The sequence below is a fragment of the Falco cherrug genome, chromosome 1, assembly GCF_023634085.1.
Source record: "Falco cherrug isolate bFalChe1 chromosome 1, bFalChe1.pri, whole genome shotgun sequence".
NCBI classification, from domain to species: domain Eukaryota; kingdom Metazoa; phylum Chordata; class Aves; order Falconiformes; family Falconidae; genus Falco; species Falco cherrug.
The window spans coordinates 107,244,445-107,266,502 of NC_073697.1; the positions used below are offsets into that span (position 1 = coordinate 107,244,445).

The 22,058-nt window shown below is 44.5% G+C and overlaps 2 protein-coding genes across 5 annotated transcripts in view; one reads left to right on the forward strand and one right to left on the reverse strand.

Annotated features, from left to right (window-relative positions):
* Window positions 1-3,812: 3,812 nt before the first annotated feature.
* LOC129735560 (translation initiation factor IF-2-like) lies at window positions 3,813-4,562 on the reverse strand. Its single transcript, XM_055704415.1, has one exon. It carries the CDS (start codon window positions 4,560-4,562, stop codon window positions 3,813-3,815), a length of 750 nt encoding a protein of 249 aa, XP_055560390.1.
* Window positions 3,830-22,058, forward strand: part of TPST1 (tyrosylprotein sulfotransferase 1) — a 31,822-nt gene continuing 13,593 nt past the window's right edge. For 3 of the 4 annotated variants that reach the window (XM_055697078.1, XM_055697088.1, XM_055697094.1), the window contains exons 1-3: window positions 3,830-4,012; window positions 13,431-14,374; window positions 21,393-21,591. In XM_055697078.1, coding sequence (XP_055553053.1) covers window positions 13,530-14,374; window positions 21,393-21,591 — 1,044 coding nt within the window. In that variant the 5' untranslated portion in view covers window positions 3,830-4,012; window positions 13,431-13,529. Of the gene's footprint in view, window positions 4,013-12,090; window positions 12,113-13,430; window positions 14,375-21,392; window positions 21,592-22,058 lie in introns of those variants that run through there. The other variant, XM_027806347.2, reaches the window with a different exon arrangement.

The window sequence follows — 22,058 nt, forward strand, 5'->3', positions numbered from 1 at the left end:
CTGTGCTCCAGGCTCTGAGAGAGCACAGGCACAGCCGAGGCTTGGGATTTCTGAATTACTTCTGCCAAAAGGCCAAATGAATTTCCCAGATGCACACAGGACAAGCTGAAATCCAACTCAGTTGCTTCGTGCTTTATCCTATCCATATCCTCCTCCAAATCCCTCTGTTCCCTCAGTTCCTTCTGGAACGGATCTAATCCTGTGTCACCTATAACAGAGGTATCAGGGAGATTTGCTGAGGCAGAAGCAACAGCTGAGCCTCTCCGCCCTCCGCCCCCCGCTTTACCGAGCAGGGAGATGAAAGCCCCAAGTACCAACCCTCCTCCATCTGCCCCTCGGCAAAGGAGAGATGCTCCCCATGTGAGACAGCCAGCCAAAAGCTGGATTGTGCAATTGCTGCTGAGGCATTCGAGGAAAAAGAATCACATTTAACAGTTCCTAAGCCAGCAAGTGCAGCTCTGCTTGCTCGGGGCTGGGGGAATGAGCTGGGCAGAGCCAGAGGGAAATTCTTTGCATTTATAGGATTGGGAAGGTGGAATTAAGGTAAAACAGTCCTGGATGGGGGCCAGGCTATCTGGACTAGCAAGCTTTCTCTTGCTTTTAAGCATCAGATTGGAATTAAAGAATGCTTTTGGAGTGGAGTGGGTGTCAGGAAAAGCATTGTATTGGAAGTCTAGAGAGGAGGGGAAAAAAAAAAGAAAAAGAAAAAAGACTCATTTTTGCCTCTGAATGTGCCAGACCTCCAGCTAGCAGAGGTCAGGGCAGCACGGCTGGAGATGTCGCTTGCTTGCACGCTGGCCTGGCAACTTGTGTGGTGTGGGAGGAAAGCTGCTGCTCACTGGGCAGGCCTTGGTACGAGGGTAAGGCAGCAAAATCTGGCACTGCTGCCCGAGCTGTGACAGCCTGCACTGGCTGAGGCTGTGCGAAGTGGCACCTGGACCCTCCGGCATGCCCTGGACCCCTGATGTGCCCTGGATCCCGCACGCAGAGGGAGCACGGATGCAGCCCCCGGGCTCAGCCCCTGCAGGCAGCGATGCCATAGCGGTCATTTGGGGGAAAAGTTTCATTTACATTGTGGCTCATGTTTGGAAACACGAAAAGAAAAGCTTACTGTAGGCTCCTGAACAACAGCAGGACTCAGGGCTGCTCTTCCTTCCTCCTCCTCTTCCCACCTGCAATCCCAGACCCGCTGTGTGGCACTGCTGGAATTTTGGGCATGGGAACAACCGTCAGCTGTGCCACCGCTGAGGGAAGCGGGGCACAAAGCGTGCACAGCCACCAGGACCTGCTGCTGTTCCCCCTGGAGCTCAGCAAACCCCCAGCTGTGCCCCCTCTGTGCCCACCACACTCCCCCCACGCTGCAGCTTCGGTCCTGGGCTCACCCTCCATCCCGGGCAGGCGGTGAGCCCTGGCAGCAAAGAATTATTTCCAAGCTTCAAGGAACAGCACAGGACCAAACGGACAGGGAGCAGCCAATGCAACTGTCAGATGATGAACAATTAATTGCTATCGCTTCTCGTAGTGTTTATCCACCAGCAGCAGCAGCTTCGCAGCCGAGAGGGAATCTCCGTGCCAAGACGTTACGTGGTGCACTATGTGATGGGTTATTCCACCCGTGGCTCGCAGACAAGTGCTGATGAAAGAAGGGCCCCGTGTGGGGCACCCACTACATACTAGCCCCATCTGCTTCCTACAGCAGCATCCTGCTTTCCCCTTTTCCCTGGAGAACAGGATTTTTCCCCCCCAGAGGCACCGTTTGATTGCCACCAATGGGAAGCCTTTAAAAGGGACCATTTGTGTGAGTCACAGTTAAAGCCATAAAAGCAAAACCAATAAAGCGATCTGGAAAGTGCTGTTTAATGATCGAGGCAAACTTACTGGAAACAGAATCCGGACTTTTTTGTCTTTAAACCATTAGTTCAAATCTATCCACGTTGGGAAGCAAACAACATTTATTCCTCATCGATAGCTGTCAGAGGGAAGAAATTTGAAGGGGATTTTGCCACCTGAAGGGAACTGCTGGTTCCTCCGTGCTTCCAGCAGCGCCCTGAGCACGTCTGAAAAGGCTGAAGAGGTGGCCTTGGATCTCAGTTTTTACAGAGCAGAGCTTTTCCCACCATGAAACACTTGCCACTGCCCTGGATGCGGGTATCTGCTCGCACGGCTGCCTTTGCTTAATCATCTCAGCAATTAGAACATGCACGAGCCGCACCGCATCCCCCGCTCCTGCCAGTGATGCCTCTCCATCCCCTCGGTGAAGCTGGAGGCAGGACATGCGCTTATCCATCCCGGCTCCCCAGGCAGTGCCGGCAGCGAGCGCCGGCACATCGGTACCAGTGGAAACCACGTCCTGACAGGCTCATAAAAGTTTTATGCTCGGCGCTTTGCAAGGGCTGTGAGCCGTGAGGTAATGGGCTGTGATTAACTCGTTCACCCTGACGGTATCGCTGTCAGCTCAGGCTCCATCGCTCCGCATCCCGTGAGGCCGGGCTGACGACAAAGCCCAGCCGGTTAGCTGCCCAGCTGCGCGGGATGGGTCCCGTCCCTCCGGGAGGGAGAGGGGCTCAAGCCTGATTTTAGGGCTTTGGAGATGAAGAGGGGATGTTCTCCCACATGGCGGTTTCCATCCTTTTGATACCAAGGACTTGCTGCCCGCGCTGCTTCCCAGCCCCGGCATCCCCAGTGGTGCTCAGCTGCCAGCCGCGTGCTGCGGTGACAGCAGAGGGGACACCCAGCCACAGGGGGGTCTGGGGGGCAAAGAGCACCAGCATCCGTTGGGAACCAGCGGGGATGAGCATCAATTCCCACTGCTCATTGCAGAGGCAGCTTCTCCTGGGCTGAATTTTGGCCTGAAGCTGTTGGGTTTTTCCCCTCATTTGGCAACACTGGGGGAATGTCCCATGGGATTGTTCCCTTGAATATGACCCTGGGTGGGGGTGGGGTGGCGGTTTGTTGGCAGCTGGGCCACAGCTCCCGTATGTAAAGAAATACATTCTTCAGTTTGAGTCAGCTTTTACGTATCGCTCCATTAATGTTAACGAGTCAGATTCCACCCATTTTCCTGCCCCTTAGGGGTAACAGCTGTCCGTCTTTCCGCGGGGAGCACTGGCGAGGGAGCGGCCGGGATGGCCTGAGGCCAGTCTTGGTGAGAGGTGGATTAATGTACAGATGTGGCTCCACCTCTGGGGCCCAAGGGCTGGTCCAAAGCATCCATAGGCCAGAGGAGCCGGGAGATGTGCCAGCAGCCAGCCTGGCCTGAGCCTGATGCTGTTCCAGCTGTTCCCACAGCTGCACACCTGGCGGGCACACGAGAGGCATGTGACACCCATGCACGCTGTGCGCCGAGGCGGTTGCAAGGGGGAATTGTGGATTTTCGGGGCGGCTGGGGCAGGTGCAGCCCCTCCCCCCGGGGGAGGGGGTCCCTGTGCTTTGGGTGGCCCCGGCCGGGGGCTGGTGGCGCGGACCCATCCAGCAGGCACAGCTGGCCAGCGGCCCGGCCCCATACACCTTCGCCCGGGTGGCCTGTGGGGCCGGCGGGGCCAGGATCCAGCTGTTCCCAGCATCTGTCTGGCGCAGCTGTGCAGGCGCTGCTGCACGTGGGCTCCTCCAGATGCTCACGTGGCGCCACCGCCCAGATGGGCGCGCGGGCGCCCCGCCCCGCCCCGCTCCAGCTGCGCGCTCCAGCTGTTTCCCGCCGCGCCCGCGAGGGGTTAAAGGCCCCGCCCCCCCGCCGCCCGCTCCCGCCCCCTCCAGCTGTCAATCCGCAGCGCCGGCCCAACCGCGTCCCGCGACACATCGAGGCCCGCGACCAATCAGGGCGTGGTTGTGATTTCCATGGCAGCCGCAGCGGCGCGGCTGAGGGGAGGCGGCGGCGCGGCCGGTCCCGGTGCCGGTGCCTGCCCCCTGCCATGGTGCCTGAGGGGAGCCGCGGCGGCGGGGCGGCGGCGCTGCTGCTGCGCGGCTCCAGCCCGGCCCTGGCGGCGGCCGCGGCGCGGGGGCGGCGGCAACGCAGGTGAGGAGCCGCTGCCCGCCGCGCACCTGAGGCGGGAGGCGGCGGCGGAGCGCAGCGGGGCCGGGGCGCGGCCGTTCCCCCCCTCACGCCCCGGCGGCGGCCCCCGTGCCCCGCCTGGCGCTGGGGCGGCTCCGGTGCTGCCCGAGCCGCTGCCTTTGTCGGCCGGGCTGGGGGCGGCCTGAGGCGGCGGCGGGGAACGGGGCGGCCGCGCGGTGCTCGCGTCCCTCAGGCGCCGCCGCCGGCCTCGGGGGGACCGTGGCGGGACGCGGCCGTGCGGGCATCGCGGGGGGGGGGCGGGCCGCCTGGGGCCGGGGCCGTGCCGGTGCGAGGGCAGGTTCCCGCCCGGGCGGGTCACCGGCTCGCGGGGCGCCCGGCGGCGGCGCCTTTGTTCCCGTGACGGCGGGTGCCCGCGGACACGGGGGACACGGACACCTCCGTGGCGTGGGACAGCCGCCCTGCGTGTAGGCGGTTTCACCGTGGGTTTACAGCCGTTAACCACCGCCTCGCAGCCGGCGGCGGGGTCGCTGCCGGTGTTGCTGGCAGGAGCCATTTGCGTGTGCCGCCGCGGCGGTGCGGGGCGGTGCGGGTCTGCGCGGCGCTGGGCCCTTCGGGCGGTGCGGTTAAGCAGCTTGAGCCTTGGAAGCGCCTCGCTGGGTAACGGATTTCTCTAGATTTCTGCTCCCATTAGTTGCACGGTAAAAAAGGATGATAAATAGAACGTGTAATTTTTATTCACCTTCACTAAGAAATAAGCTGCAAGTCACCTGATGGAAAGCACCTTTCTTTCCTGTGCCGAAATCCCACTTGGAAGGCACGGCGCACATAAAAATGCACAGAACGGTAGCTCGCGTGCTATTAATGTACTACTGATGTTACACCCCCACCCCCCCCACCCCCCCCCCATTATTTTTTTTTTTTTGGAACATAAAGAGCTAGAAGTCTATGTGCGTTGCCAATAAAATTCCACTGTGGAATTGTTCTCCAGCCGTTACCGTAGTGCTTAACCAATGCTGTGTATTCTTGTGTAACCGAGCGCGTGTTGGTAACTCTTGTTTTTGGCCAATATGCAAATCCAGATCATTTGCTGTACTTATTTTATACATAGGCAAAGAAGAATGTGTAGAGTTCTTTGCTTTCATTTGAAGCAGAACATTTTAATTAGCTGTGCTTTAAACTCATTTTAGAGTTCTTATGAATATACTGATTTTGGAGAGCTAACCTTATTTGCAGTTTCGGATCTGGTACGTTTTTTCTCTTGCTTGTTAAGAAAGCCTGTGTTAAATCCAGAGGAAAGATGAATACTTCTGAGTTTCTCTTTACACACCCATGTATGTATTTTCATGTGCATATCTATATATCTGTCTAGTGGAGGATTATGAAGAAAGCTGGGTGGTTGGTTTATTGGGGGGGGGGAGCATTTAGCTGGTAAAAGGGTACAGCATGCTTCATCTTTTACTCCTATTGATTATATAAGGGAAATGCATAAATATGAGCACATCTTTTTTTTTTTCTACTCATTGTAATGTGATTGCACTAGAAATTGTGGAATTATTACATAGTTGTATGCGGTCTTCCCCCATACGGCAACCTTGGATTCAGCAGTGGCCTGTGGCCGTGAAGGTTAATTTGGCCTTTACAATTTTTTAGCACTTTGGATTAAAACCCAAACAAAACAACAACAGAGTGTAGGTTCAAGGGAATGCAAATGTGTGAACAGCATTCCTGTAGTCCCTGCAGTGCGAACTGTAAGGGAGTGTTGTTCTCACATCTGCGTTTCCTTATACTGATTTTGTCCAACTTTGCCCCATCAATCTATTTGTCAGGCTGCCGTGCATGAAGACAGGCTTTACTAGGTCTAGTTGGCTGTCTTACATCCCAGGTGCTTTCCATCAGGTGACTTACTGCTTATTTCTTAGTGAAGACGAATAAAAATTACATGTTCTATTTGTCATCCTTTTTTACTGTGCAACTAATGAGGGGAGAAATCTAGAGAAAACAGCTGCAGGGCTTGAGAGCCATGACAACTTAAAAAGCTGAAGGAGGATTTGGTACTCAAGGCATCTTGATTTTTATTTCTAGCTTTGCTGTGTATTTTGCTTGGGGTTTGCTTGCTTGTGTTGTACTTTGACATTCCTCTCGCAGATTCTGTTACGTGACTGGTACATGATATCTGGTCATTAAGGTGATTGTGCAAACACTGCTTTGAAGGCATAAAAATGCTTCCCTAATACTTAAATTATTTTTGGAACAATCTTCTAAATGAGCCTATGACAGCTTGGATAGCTGCTTGAAGTGGTATACAGTGAATATTTCAGTTGTGCTCTTGGTGTTGTAGCCATACCATTATCATGTAACTGTTAGCTTTCCTATGCAATCTTCTTTGTGGTGAGCAAACACAAACGACCAGAAACAAACCAGTTCGTTGAAGGGAAGGTTTTATGGAATTCCTTCCTTTTGGCTTTCATTTAGGAAGCTGAAAGAGTAACATTGCATGTAAGGGCATCTTACTGGGACTACTTGATAAGCCTAATATAGAACTTCCTCTAAGAAATACCTAGTCTCCAGTTTTCTAAATGTATATTGTCGTGAAGGTGATCCTTGAGAATTTTCAGTACGTGTTGCCTTTCCAGTATTTATTTTTTACAGAGGAAAAGTGAAGGTGCAGGAAGAGGCAAAGAAGATTCTAATGCAGTTGACATTTGCTTCTTTAAGTCATAGCAGCGTTTTCATTTTTCCCTTTACAGTCAAGAGCAGAGAAGAGGGTGACAGTGGGTAACAACAGTTCAGGATTTTTTTCCATTCAACTTGGCTACCTTGGCACTGTAAAATGGATTTCCTCTGCAGATTTATACCACAAGCTTTAGGTGTCATAGTCGGACTGTGGTTTTGCACCTAAAAGCATCTCTGAACTGTGAGAATCTTCTGTTTCTGGAGTCTGTACTTTGGAGTTTACTGCATAAAGCTCTGTGTGTGTGTGTGTGGTCATAGCCCCAGAAACTAGGGGATTGAGTAGACCTCCTAAGCAGGAGAAGAAAATCATAGGAACATGGTAGGAAAAAATGAGGGTAAACTGTAAAAAGAGTGTGAGGGGAAAGATGGCTTTCTAATAGTATGAACTCTAGCATTCTTCCCCTTACCTCTGTCTTGCTCCTGCTCTCCAGCACAGGTGGGAGGGCACAGCGTTTGGAAAAGGATGCCAATGAAGCCTGACGGCCTGCTGACACAGAGCTGAGTGTGATCTTTCCTCCTGGCAAAGTTCTCGAAGCATTGAGGTCAAACACTGTGATGAACACTTGGGCAGATGCAGGAACAAGATACACTCCACAAAAGTCTAAGCTGTACTACTGTACTTGCTCTTCCTAGAAAGAGATCTAGTTATTGGAATCTGAGCCAGAAGTTCAAGAGGTGGAAGCAGAGGATAAGCTAGTCATTGAAAAATGCTTTATATGTATGTGGGTTGGGGTTTGTTTTTGATTTTTTTTTTTTTTTTTGAGATGAATAATGCCAGTATTGCTGTCCTGTCAGTTTAGCCTTGGAAAAAGCTGCCTGGTTGAACATGAGCAGGGAGGTGGTCATCTCTCTCTCCAGCCTCCAAAGTGAAAGTCTGAGCTCTAGAGCTTATGAGGATTCCTTATTACTGGGTGGTAGTGGATCATCTTTTTTCCCCTGGCAGGGAGTGCTTTAAACAACAAAACCCGGACTGTTCTAACATCAAATACAAATGAATGACTCGCCTCTTGGCTATGCTAAAAATCTTCAACATTTTTTGGATGAACTTGAGGAAAAAGGTCTTGACCTGCTGCATGTAGCAGGAGGGAAGGCGGGAGAGAGAATTAGTGTGTGCAGGAGATGGAAACAAAGCACTCATTTTTGCTTTGCTAACATCATCTTGTGGCTGACTCATAGACCTGACTTTTCTGGGAATAAGGTTCAGTTACATGCACTTCTGCTTAGCTATACTTTCTTGAGTGAAACTTGTAGATCCTAACAATTTTTTGTTTGTTTTGAGTTACACTTTTGAGTTACACTTAAATTCTTCTAGGAATTCATTTTAGTCTGTCGTTTGAAACTGCTAAAGGCCTTTTCTACCATTGTAGCCATCTCCAACTTCTTCAGCTTATGACTGTGTTGTGTGTGTGGGGGGGTTGTATTCGTTTTGGGTGCAGTTTTTTTTATTTTGTTTTGGGGTATTTTTATTAAAAGATATCTCTGCTTTTAGGTGGAACGGCACTCTTCTCAGGTCACAGTGGGTAAAAACACCAGTTTCTCAATGCTCTGTTTAAATGCTGAGGAGGGATTGCTGATTCCCCTGTTGTGATTTTTAAATGCTATCAATTTAGTTACTGTTAACAGCAGAACATTAATGACTTGTAATAATGCTTCAGGTTGACAGATGTGATCCAGAGCGCTTACTCACGTAGAGGAGGGAGAAGGTGGGGTTTATGTGCAAGCTACTAGGAGGGCAGTAACTTCCATATGTCATACTTGTCCCAAAGAGCTTTATCTGACAGGATGAGGGGGAATGGCTTTCAGCTGAAAGGGCAGATGTAGATTAGATATTAAGAAGAAATTCTTCACTGTGAGGGTGGTGAGACACTGGCACAGGTCACCCAAAGCTGTGGATGCCGCATCTCTGGAATTGTTCAAGGCCAGCTTGGACAGGGTTTTGAGCAACCTGCTCTGGTGGAAGGTGTCCCTGCCTGTGGTGGGCAGTTGGAACTAGATGATCTTTAAGGTCCCTTCCAACCCAAACTATTCTTGTGATACGCAGCTTCAGGCACAGGAGGGGGTTTGCTGGCTTGTAGAATAGAACAGTTTGCAGAGAGGTGCTGCTTCGGACTGCTCCGCTGTTGGTGTCCTGACATACAAAGCCCTGGTCTTGCCAGTTTATGGCAGCTGCATGCTCCAGGTATTGCTTCCAGGCAAAAAAACCCAAACCCAAACCAGCTAGTAAAGAAGGTCGTAGGAGAGCTTAACACTAGCTTTTCATGGTCTTACAGCCTTTGGCATCTTTAGACTTACCAAAAGAAGTTATGGCAACAAATGAATGTATTTGTGGTTGATTGGTGTGGGGTATTTTGTCACCTGGATGGGGTTTTGTTTTTGTAGGAGTGGTCAGTGCTTAAAGCAGTTCAGGAAACCAACTCCAGACTGCAATGCTTATTTGCATTCACAGCTGGAATTGTGCTGAGAGTGAGTCACCATTCTGCTTTACCCAGCCTGTGAATTAAGGATTTCAGCCTTCAGTCAACAGGCTTTCCTCTGATACTGCTTGTTTTTCTGCTTGGTTCTGAGAGCTGGTGCTGGGTGTTGACTTGTTTCATTTTTCAAAGTGATAGGCTAACAGAAATGATCAGAGTAAAACAATTGATGTGCTCGGCCTGTTTTTCGCTAATGATCATCTACCTGGCTTTTATATTTGAGGAACATTAGTGACTTCAGGGAGTAGATTTTAGTTTGAAAGATGAAGGTCCTTGTGGAGGGTTTGTTCCCCACCCCCAGCAAATGAGTTTTATGGAATTTACTCAGAATTGAATAATGTCAGGAATTGTGTGAAGTGTAAGTATTTTCAGGTTGGCAAAACACTGTTTCTGTTGTGTTAATTCCTCTCTCACATGAGTACTGACTTTAACTAAATCTTTTCTGTATCTAAGGCATTTAAAGAGATTCTATGTACTATTTGCTCGTTCTAAGCAGAGGAGTTTCCCCTTCCCTCATTGAAAGTTAGGTCTGCAAACTGAATCTATTCAGGAGAGAGACTTTCTGATTTTTGGTGCAATGAAAGTATTGACTGCATGATTTTTTTTTCATTCTTTGTTTTTGAGCACTGTTCAGATGACCTCTGCATAAATTTCTGAGACTTTATTTCTTTTAATGTCCAGATACTTAAGGTACAGTTAAATCCAGCTTTTCAGCAAGGAGAGAGGTATTTAAGTAGAATGAAACTTGTTACAGAGGATGACTTAATTATAAGAGAGTCTGGCCAGGAGTGTGAGATGGCTTCTTGGCTTTTTCATATAAAAAGTGAATTAATTCTTAAGTTACAATTCCAGTTTAATTTTGGTAACAAAGGCTAAAAGCTGAACTTTGAGTGTAGTATTGTGACAACTGTTGATTGGAATAAGCTTTACTAGTGTGAAGGGGCTAGACATTCTCTCACAGCTCGGCGACTGGCTCTCTTGGATGCACTGCAAGAGAAAACAACTGCTGGGACAGATGCCTGTGTTAGGAATTCCCTTCCTCCCTTCTTCTGCCCCCGCACTGCTGTGGTGTACATGGAAATTCAGTCCTCTGCCTGCCTGCTGCTGGCTGGTTGCACGGGCTCTTGAAAGGGGGACTGCAAAGCGCAAGAAGGCCCTTCTTGCCTTTTGGCGTGATACAATTCACAAAAAAGGGAAGAGTTGCAGCACAATCTGCGGGGCAGCCTGCCTGCGACGTCTGACCAGTTTGCAAAGGCCGGCGGGCTGCTGAGGGATGGGGCTGTGGAGAGTCTTGCTCAGGTGGTGGCTTCAGAACTTCTGAATTCATGACTGGATTTGCGTGGAGGACAAGGTGAAGTGAATAATGTTCTGGAGAGAGGGCAGAGGGTAGGCATAAGCATGTTCTTCCTTCAGGGATGTGTCGTGCCTTGCTGACAGAGATGGAAAAGCTTTGAGGAAGCCAGTCATTTAAAGTGTTGGCGGTACCACAGTGCTTGGAGCTCCTTGCAATTAAAAGCATCTGTGATTCGTACTGTTCAGCGAGTTATTTCAGCCCTGAAAAGCAAGCTCTTATTTAAAATTTCAATTAGAGTACTAATTTCATTTGAATTTTGAGAGGAAGAGTCACTTTTCAGCCTACCTCATCTGAAAAATCCAAAGCTGTTGAAGTACAGAATACAGGTAAAACAACTGTCTCTATGTAAAGTGTTACGAACAGAAAAAATAAAGATACGGTGTACAGGCTGGCATGACCAGATCAAGTAACTCGGGTAGCAGGGTTATCTATGCCAGCGTTGGCTGTAACCCACTGGTATTCACTGCAAGACTTGACATATTCTTAGTCTTCCTTGTCTAGATTGGAATTCAGCAGACAGATTCTTAAGTCTTTTGTTTCTATCTAAAAGTTTTGTTCAGATTCATATGCCTCTCCAGAAATCATCTAATATAGTCTTTGTTTTTCTCATCTGTAAAAGTGAAAATTATTGTTAAATAATGCAATTTTTAAGAATCCTAAATGAAAAAATATTCATGAAACCCCCTGTTTTTATTTTGTGTATCTTGGGGTTTCAGACTTAATCTCCTGTCATTGCAGCTTGGAAAAATAACTTTTAGAATTAAAAAGAAGGGGCATATAAAATATTCAGTAATAATCTGTTAGAATTAAGGGCTTGCACAGCTAATACATGCCTAATTTGTTTTCAGAAACTGAGTTACACTATGATTGTAGAAAATAGTACCATAAGTACCATACCTCTTTGGAAAAAAAAAAACTTACAGGAGAAAAGTGGTGGCTTTTGGTGTGATACAATTCACTTTACTTCACATAATAGTTATATTGAAAAATTGTTCTGTCACAGAATAATCATTGCTGCTTGAATTGTAGATTAGAAAGCAGAATGAAAGCCATGTTATTGATACCTCACAAAGTAGGTGAGTGGTCATCCTTGATTTGACTCTCTTCCTTTTTTTGTAATAGGTCTAAGGGTTTAAAATGGGGTGATTTATTTAAATGTGATATTGCAGAACCAGAGGGAAAATTACACTATGACCTAAGTTATTTTTCATAGCATATTTTTCTATTCCATGTTATAAACATGAAATTATTATAACTGTAAAACTCACTAATGTGGGCTGCCATGATGCTATATAAAACATAGTTGCCTTACTCTTAACTGTCAGTTGTTTTTTTTTATTTGCTAGTGGGTTCTTGCCATAAACCTTTCTGTGTAGTAACCATATACTCCAGTTCTTAACTGTGAAGTGCTACGTTTTATCTTTGAAGGAGAAGACTTGCTGTCATACCAGCAAAAAAGTTACCTAGATGAAGCAGAAGAGACTAAAAGAAAGAGCAAGCTTACCAGCACTGCTTTAAAAAGAATCCAAACCTTCCTATTTGAAGGTAGAACATAGTGTGTACCTTATTCTGGCAGTGCTTTGTTACATGGCTTAAAATTATGCAAGGCTTTATTTTTTCCCCTCTTTCCCCTGGGGTGCTGTTTGAGAACAGGATCTATTTTTCTTTCTTAATTTATTCAGTTTTTCAGTATTTCACTAACATTTCTCTGGAGTTCAAAATGCTGCATAAGATGGGGGGGGGGTGTTTTTTAATCAATGGAATAATGATTATGGTTATGTTGAGTTTGGGTGGGTGTTTTGGGGTTTGGTTTGTTTTGGTTTTTTTTTTTTTTTTTTGAGCGAGATATCTCCAAGGACCAAATTTTAAGTAAAGAAAACAGTAAAGGAGAAAGTCAGGATGAAATAATTAGTTTTCTTTTGCATATCCTGCTTTGTATTGTCTGGATACTGGAATGGATGAAAATTTTTAAGTCTGCATGAGTTGGTTCTTCTTTTGTTGTTGTTATTATTTAAATGAAGACTGATCTGAGTTTTGATCTTAGTCAGCTTTAATCCTGGATTGTGTTTGTAGCTTTTATGACTGTACACTTTTTAATTAAAGCTTCCCTTGAAGTAAAAATTGAAGTTTCCCTTACTTGCTGCAAACTATTTTTCTTCATTGCTTAAAGGCCTTGATCAAAAATTGAATACTATCAGTGTTCATATATAGCTGTGAAACATCTCTTACTGTAGTCCTGTATGCTGTGAAGGAAATGGAGCATTTCAAGCAAAACAGGAGATAATGTAGTTATGTGAAAATGTGACGATGAGCAGGATGCTGCTACTGTCTGTTCAGCAAGCGAGACTTATTCTGGCGCTTAAAATTCTTCTGTGACTTCTAGTGTGATTTGTGTGGCATGTCCTGTTCGTTTGTTTTATCTAGGTGACTCTGGCTCAGGGAGGCTGTTCTTTTGAGTGGTTTTTGCCGTAAAACCTCAAGTAAAGAAGAGTGGTTTCTTAATAATTACTTTTTTAATGTGTAGAGTCCCATATAAATGATGTCTTTGCCTTACTGTAAAGTTTGGCAGTAGCTATCCAGTGGTAGAATTCCTTCAGATGTATTTAAAACATACCGGATAACTTGTATGTGAATAGTAATTGTAGCAGTGAATCTAGTTATGTTTTGTGTTGCTTCTGTGTGTAAACAAAAAGGCTTTTTATTAGGGGATGATCACGTTTGGGCTTTGCATTTACTAGTCTTAATGTAATACCGGGAGTTAGTAGTTTTATCAAGCGCTGTCAGGTATTTCTGTTGTTGGTTTGTTGTAGTCGTTCTTAACAAAGTTCTAAATTTTTTTTTTTTCTTCCCCCCTCCTCACCAGACCTTAATTTATTTTGGATTAGGATTCCCATGACATGTGAACTAGAAGATGATATGAAGTAGAAGGTCTCTTTATTTTGAAGGGACAGTCTTTATCAAAATGGTTGGAAAACTCAAACAGAACTTGCTCTTGGCATGTCTGGTGATCAGCTCGGTGACAGTGTTTTATTTGGGCCAGCACGCTATGGAGTGTCACCATCGAATCGAAGAACGCAGCCAGCCTGTGAGGATGGAAAGTGTGCGAAGCACAGTAAGAACTGCTTCCAACGTGAATGCAAGCAAAACCTTTGCTTACAACAAAGACATGCCTCTAATATTTATTGGAGGAGTACCTCGAAGTGGCACTACCTTAATGCGTGCCATGCTTGATGCCCATCCGGATATTCGATGCGGAGAAGAGACAAGGGTAATCCCACGAATTCTGGCAGTTAAGCAGATGTGGGCTAGATCAAGCAAAGAGAAGATCCGACTGGATGAAGCTGGAGTCACAGATGAGGTTCTGGACTCAGCCATGCAAGCGTTTTTATTGGAAATCATTGTGAAACATGGGGAGCCTGCTCCATATTTGTGTAACAAAGATCCTTTTGCTTTAAAATCCTTAACTTATCTTGCTAGAATCTTCCCCAATGCCAAATTTCTTCTAATGGTACGGGATGGTCGTGCTTCTGTGCATTCCATGATATCTAGAAAAGTCACGATAGCTGGATTTGACCTTAACAGCTACAGGGACTGCTTGACCAAGTGGAATCGTGCTATAGAAACTATGTATAACCAGTGTATGGAGGTTGGTTTTGAAAGGTGTATGCTGGTACATTATGAACAACTCGTATTGCATCCTGAAAGGTGGATGAGAACTCTCTTAAAGTTTCTTCGCATCCCATGGAACCAGGCAGTGCTGCACCATGAAGAAATGATTGGAAAAGCAGGGGGTGTTTCTCTGTCAAAGTGAGTATGAGCGTTCCTTCTTTACCTTGCATTGTTCTGAGAGGTAAAATAGTACATTTTGCATATGACAGACTAGTCATAACTTGGTTTCAGTTTTGTAGCTAATGTTGTCTTGGGAAGCTGATTTATGATGCATGTTACCTGGAACATAAGGATCATTGTTAATTAGTAAGTTGCAATCTCACATTGCTCCCACTAAACACTTGTCCCACTACCAAACTCTTAATTAATGGTTGGTCAAACCTGAATTTGGCTGTGTGGTATGAGCTTTACTTGTAATATAGCTTTGCTTTTCTCTGTGCACCAAAATAAAGGTGGACTGTTTTATCTAGACTGGTTTAGTCATCCTAGCAAGATCAGCTGTTTGATTTCAGGAACTTAAGTATTGTTGTCAATGCAAGAGCAGCCTTCAGGTTTTATTTGCCAAGAACATACTTTTCCAGGAAACATGAGAAACTGGTCCAACAAAATAGAAAGCAGAATTGGCGTGCTTTTCTGTCAGTGCAGCTAAAAGGACAAACTTTTTGAATAAAATTAACCTTGTAAGCAAATCTCTTGGTATTCTGTCTGTGCACCTGATTTAGCTGCTTTCAGAAACCAAAATCCAGGTCTGCTTAGAAAACCTAGATAGGTATTGTGAAAAGAAAAAAAAATTTCCAGTTAAACTACTCTGGTTTCTCTGCCACTATTTACAGCTGAAAAACTGAAATACAGAAGCTGGCTAGTCTTTACGCTGAGCTGGGGGAAAGGTTTGAATGTTTGAGTGTCTCTTCCTATTTTTGCTATGGCAGATACATCTACCAGATTGTCTTGTTTCAGTTTCTAAAATACTGATTAAAGAGCTCTATTTCAGCAGCAGGGCATGCCCAGTTAAATTCTTGGTTTCTGTTCTTTGAATATTCATCACTAGCCAAGTGTTTTTGAGTAACAGAGGCAGCTTGAACAGCAAGCAGCATGGGAAAGACATGTCAAACTGTTGAATACAGAGTGATTGTGTTTTTTAAAACCACGATTTTGAGAAATAAAAATTGGGTAAATTTGTTTATTTAATACTTTCAGGAGTGACTGCGTGGATTTTCTAATGTATTGTAGGGGGATACAATTTAAAGCAAACCCTAGAATTATTAATCAGCAGCTACAGAGATAACTTAAAACTCAGATAATGGTTATATATTTACAATCTGGAGGTTTCACATCACCATTCCCACTGAAGAAACACAGCCACCACCGTGGTGTTTGCAGAGCTATCAAGAAGGCATCTCAAACTGGTTTTTTTTGCTGTATGTATTTCTCGTTAGCCGATTGAAGCCCTCTGATAACGTTAACTTGAAGCAGTGAGTGTCCTGTTGTATGTCTCTACAAGCTGTATCTGCCTGTGAACTTCTCTTCAGTTACCTGTATCATGTTACTGCTTCACAGTGGCAGCTGAGGGGGGAGTAAACTTACTTTTACTGATATAAATAGGTGGTTGCTAAGGGTCTGTTAACTGTCCTGTGAAAATAACTGTGTGTAATGCCATTTCTAGTAAAATATTACTACTTTACAGCTTCCAGATGAGCATTTTAAAAAATTAATGGACCTCTGTACTATAAAACTCGGTAGCCATACTGAATTCATACAGTTTCAAGTAATGCTGCTTGCTAAATCTGGTGGAATGGGATGTGACGAGTTGAAAATACTTGTTCATGTCTCTAAAAATTAAGAAAATGGGTTGTTGAAAGTAAAAGGTGGCTTCATGTTTATTTTTGAATCAAACTTTCACATTTAAGACAAGTATGAAAGTGTTCTTGTGACCCTCAATTCAACCTGTCCATGGGATTCTTTATGCTCTCATTATCTCTCATGAGATGGTATGTGAAAGTACCTTACTATTTCAGAAGACTCTGGCAATAGCGGAAAAAGAATGGGTCATTAGTGTTATGTCTGTGATGGTTTTTATCTAATCATATACCCTTGAAATAGGTGGTGAGATTTGTTTTTCAGTTGCAAGAGACCTTTGTAATTTGATAATGATTTCAGTGAGTCAGTCTCCTGAGGGCTGCAGAAAAAAGTGAATATGACATTCTCTTTAGATGTCTGTTTTGTATATTTATATGATACTAATTGAAATTGTGTAGGGGCATTTGAGATTCCCCAATCTGATTTCCTTGTACCAGTTAAAACCTCCTGCTTTTGGCATCCCCGGCTCCCCGCTGCTCTCTTGTGTGCAACACAGTGCTGTGGACGGGGGTCCTTGCCCAGAGCAGGGGTAACTGCCCAGAAAAATTACTCCTTGAAAAGCTGCTTGCTAGATAGTTTACCAAGAACTTTAGTCTGCCACAGCTTATCAAATTTTGACAGCTGAACAAAATGCACCTTGTGTTAGACTTCTTGTGTTAGACTTCAGTTTTTCTTCTGTCAGGTTGCATTTGGCTTGTTCTCAGCTGCAGCAAAATTCTTTATGGCCTTGGGTGTGCATGGCAGTTACATTCCGGGTCAGGTTCTAACCAATGTTGTTCTCTTACGACTTCAGATTTCTCTTTGGGCTTACTGGAAAGTGCTCTTCATGGTGTGAATACTGTCGTCTTTCAGGTGAAACAACAGAATCTGGAGCAACAGAGCTGCATATTCTGATTAGCAGGTTTCTCCCACCTGACTTTCCAAAGGGACGGTGCTGAGGATCGCTTCAGAGATAACCAAAGGAAATTCAAAACACTGCCATCTATTGCAACTCTTGTCTCCTCACACAGCTTTAATTTACCACGTGCCTGGTACCAAGTGCTTCAGGCTGTTTCATAACAGTCTATTAAAATCAGAACACTCAAATTATATTACAGTTTTTACTGGCAGAAGGAGGATATCGCAAGTACCAAATAATCTGTACTGAAATCTGATGTTCGCTTAAAGGGTACCACTACATAAGCCTAGCCTCTGTAGCATAGTAGGGACAGTATGAAGATCTAGCTAATACCAGTTCCCTAGTTTTGGCAAGCTATTAGGTATGGTAGAAAACCTCTGAAATTGGAGAATGAACTACTGATACAATCTGCGAAGGCTGTGATACTGTGTAAAGGCTTAAGAAAATAAGCAGAGAAACCTGCCTTTTAATCATCTTCCACTCACTGTTAAGACTTTCAGATCTTTCAGACAGGCTCAGCATCTACTTCAGAGGCATGATGTCTACTCGGGTCAGGTCCAACATAAGATGCCAGGAGGTTTTTTTTTAATTGCTGGAGGATTTTTGAAAAGAAATCTGACGAGTTCTCTTTAAATACTTAAAAATATTTTGAGAAAGAGACTGCAGTATTGTTAAAAGATCTTTATAATGACATTATTACCTGGTAACAGAAAGTAAATGTTTAAGAATATATTCTTTGCTCCTCCAAAACCAAAGTTAACTCTGTCAGATGAAATCTGTATCAGGTGGAATGAGACTCTGGGTCAGTGTAAGATGTTTTATGTCCAGCTGTGTATGGAATTGAATTATGCATGCAGGTTGTTTCTCTTCCAGAGATGAGCTAGTCACCTGGCTTGCAGAATTCTTCAGGCAGCAAGCTGGCTGCGTTTTTCTCTTATTGCAAACTCAGAAACTCTTATGCAATAGTCTGTTAATAGCAATATTGGAAATATTAGATACTAGACAGCCTGTATTTAAGATTCTGACTTTGTCTGTTCCCCTGGCTGCTTGACTTGAGGCAACTGTTGGCTGCCTTACTCTCTTATCCTGCATTTGCTTAGTAATCTCTGTTTTTTTCTGATGCTGATGCAGCTCTAGCCTCACTGGTGTTCTATTTTACTTAGTATTTTCGCCCCTTGTTTTGGTTTTTATCCAGCTGCAAGGAGAAACGCTGTGCAAGGGTTTTGAAGATATGTGCTGCAGCATTTGTAGTAGCAGGAAACCTTCTGTGGTTTGAAGTAATTGCCAGCGTGGCTGTTGAAGGAATGTATTATGGCTGGACTACATGCTATAACTAGTATTGTTAATATAGCTCTGGCATTTGCCTCCTAACTGAAAACAGCTGTGGTGACCACTGATGCAAAGAAATGCCAACCCTTTTATAGCAATTTTTAATAGGCTTATTATGAAAATAGCTGTCTAGGCAAAATTACTTCAGAATATACTATTTTTGATACATACCTTTAACTTGATTCTAGTACAGATGTAGAAATATTTGGGGTTGGTCCTATGTTCCGTGCTACCAGCTGCTTTCAAAGCTGAAAGGGTTCCTGTGGTTTTGCAGTGGAGCCTGGAAGCACTGACCAGGCAGTGTTTGCCATATGCATACATAATCAAATTTGCCAAGACTTGGTACATTTCCTTGTTTTGCTCTATTTGCTTTTTTGAGTGTTTCTTTCCTCTTGTCCCCGATCTGTCTTCCTCCATATTCCTCAGATGTTCTTGGGTCTGAAGAATCTTTCCCATGAATTGTATTTTACTTTTCTTCCTGCCTTCACCGAAAGTATGGCAAAGGACTTAAACGGAAGACCAAATGTGGTATAGTATATTTTCTGTTTGAATTGGTGCCTGTGAGCAGCTAAATATAGTTCCCTGCTTATCTCTCGCCAGTTGTTAATCACCAGGAAATGTTTCATGTTGAGCTTATTGTTACCAAAGACTAAAATGACAGTGGGGTAAAACATAGATGTTTTAAATGTGCTTTTACTTCAGGAGGAGGTATCTACATGTGAATTAATTTAGGTCCTAACTGATGTATAGCACCCCTTACTTTGGGGTTCCAATAAGCTATCAGCTAAGCCTATTACCTGGTTCTCACAGTACCACCCTTACTTTAAAGGGTGGAATCAATCTGCAGCTTTGGGGAAGGGATTCTCGGCTTGGCTGGCTGTGGCTGAGAGGCAGAGGACCTTATGCTTCTCAAACACCTAGTGATACATTCTTCTGGGGGATCCCAGCCAGCATGGACACCTAATTGTTGTGGTGCTTTGTCCTCCACCTTGCCACTTTGAACTTCTGAAACTCAACTCTTAACAGCTGTTTTCTTTGTAATTTGGTGAAGTCAGATGCTTGTCTTCTAATTGGAAGGATCAAAAAGGTAATGCCCAGACTTTTTAATTTGCTATACAGACTTGTGATCTCAGGCCAATAGCCTGCAGGAAGGCTGCAACTGGGCTGCAGTTCCTTGGTCCCGAAATACCATTGTGAGTTCCTGCCTTTGGTTTGAGATACTGAAAATGGTTGAAGAGAGTAAGGCTGAAAACTCTGGGCGTTGTCTTACGGGTTTGTTTGTCAGGTGCTTACTCATCAGCTTCCATTAAACACCTTTGGCAGCCATCTGCGAAGGCCCTGCTTGCCAAGACAGTTTCCCCACGGGTGACCATTTCCCTGTCTGGTTTGTTCTTTGTTGATTGTGTTTAAAGTACTGAAGTCACTGACCTTCTGGCATTGTATGACTAACTTCCTTCCTCTGTCCTGGAAGAATTTTAGCTACAATGACACAAGGTAACGACTTGTGTTAAGATCAAATTGAGTTGATGACTGGCAGACATGCATAGTTGGTAATTTAAGGCTTGCATTGCACAGCACAATGTGCATCTGAACGGGGATGCCTTTTGCTATTGATCTCATGTTTGTTGTGCAACAATTCTTCAGCCTCTTCTTGGATTCATGAGGTTAATCAGGTAACTGTAATCAAACCTGTTCCTCTTCTAAGTTGATTGATGTCACTCTTGAGCAATTGGACTTTAGTTTGGGTTTCTGGACTCAGACTACTGGGAGTATTTCAGGAAATTTCCATTTCCTCTATTTTTCTCAAAAGATGTTTTCTCATGTTCTGCCTGCGATGTAACTGAAGAGTGAGCTGTCTGAGAACTCATTTGGATTTCTGTTCTCATTCTTTATCTTGTGTAGACGAGGTATTGGTGCTATACTTTGTACTGTTACTTTCAAGTATACCAATTTTATTTTCTGGGTTGTAGAGCTTTTTGAGATCAGAATTTTCTATGTTGTAAATAAGGCCTGGGAAGGATGATAGCTGCAACTGGATGCAACAGCTGTATATTTAGCATCAAGGTTGAGGGATGTAGCCAGCCAGCAGGAACTGCTGATATAGTGGCATACCATATGGTATTGCAATGCAGATGCAAATATTCCTTTAGGCAACTTGTATATGTATAGACCTGATTTTTAATCTGCCTTAAAGGAAAGATAAACCTTGATGTCCAAAATGCATGTGCATTCCTTCTGAGTTCAGAAAAAAAGTTTTAAATTACCTAGAGTAAAAACTTGCAGAGTTTTAAATAACTCGGCCTGTTCTGAGTCCTGCTGGCCTGTTTCAGAAATAAACACAGTAAAGAAATTGTACATCTTCTAAAAGAAGCAAGGAATGTGGGAAAACGAAGTGATGCCAGTTTTCTTTCCTTGACAAAAAAACCCCAACAAAAACACACAGCAAAACTAGGGTGCAATGAGTTTAGGACCATTGATTAAATAAGCAATGAATCAACTATTTTCTAAATACAGTGCATAAAGGCAAGTGCATAACCATACAGCAGTGCCGTAAGAACTGTGTAATGGCCAAACACTCAGTAAAGGAATGGTTATGAAAAATATTGCAGTTTATAGCTTTCTGTCATTTCCATAGGGCTATCTTTTATTTAAAAAAATGTTTAGTTACAGTGGTGGGGGAATAAATGGCATATGGATTTTTGTTTAGAATACAACTTCCAAGACAATGAAACAGCAAATGTGGGAATATGCCAGCACGGAAACAGCTTTAACTTTATACTTAACAGCTCTTGGCTTTCACTGCTGTCTTTATGTAAAGAACTTGCTTCAGTACATTCTGTGTGAAAGCCTAAACCAGGAAGCATGCGTGGATGTTGTGCTAGTTACTCTCGGTTTAGCTTTGCATAGTAAAACTTCGCTTCCCATCAGCTCTGCAGAAACATGAAATTTTCAGTGGGAAGGAAGAGGAAGGGGGGAAAAAACCTCGGCAAACAAAGCTAAAGGCCTTAATGCTAGCGAAGAAGCAAGTATTGGTTGGAATGCAAAATGTAATCTTTCTTTCTCCCTCGACAGGGTTGAAAGATCTACCGACCAAGTAATCAAGCCAGTCAATGTGGAAGCACTGTCAAAGTGGGTTGGGAAGATACCTGCTGATGTTCTGCAAGATATGCCTGTGATTGCGCCCATGCTAGCAAAACTGGGCTATGATCCATATGCCAATCCACCAAATTACGGAAAGCCAGATCAAAAAGTTGTGGAAAACACAAGGAGGGTAAGGCATTTCTGTGCATTTTAATTATTGTCCAGGTGGATGTAAACTATAGAGCAGGAGAGTTTTGTGTTTTGCTAGTTTTTTTTTAAAGTCTGTTTCTAATGCCTTTTGATACTTAGCAATATGTTTTCTTCGCTGTACGGGGAGGAAGGAAGAATTCTGTGGGACCTTGAGCACTGGAGGTCTGGCTCCTGCATCTTCAGTTTGGCTCACCTTCCTTTACTCCAATCTCAGGCTTGAGCTGTGTTCTTTGGTGTATGTAGCTGAACCTCTTTAAGTCATCTAGATAGTTGGGGAACTAGTTAGTAGTGGAAAAAAGCTAGCTTTCTCGCCTGAGCATCCAACTTGATTAGGCTCAGCTTGAGGGTTGGCAAAAGCTCTGTCACAAAATTACACCCCAGATACTTAGTCGAACTGGGAAAGTGACCCATGGAAAATGGCCCAAGATGTTCAAAATGTCAGACTTT

What these genes read in the sequence shown, in the direction of transcription:
- LOC129735560 (XM_055704415.1), bottom strand. Translation starts at nt 4,562, where the DNA reads ATGGCTCCTGCCAGCAACACCGGCAGCGACCCCGCCGCCGGCTGCGAG.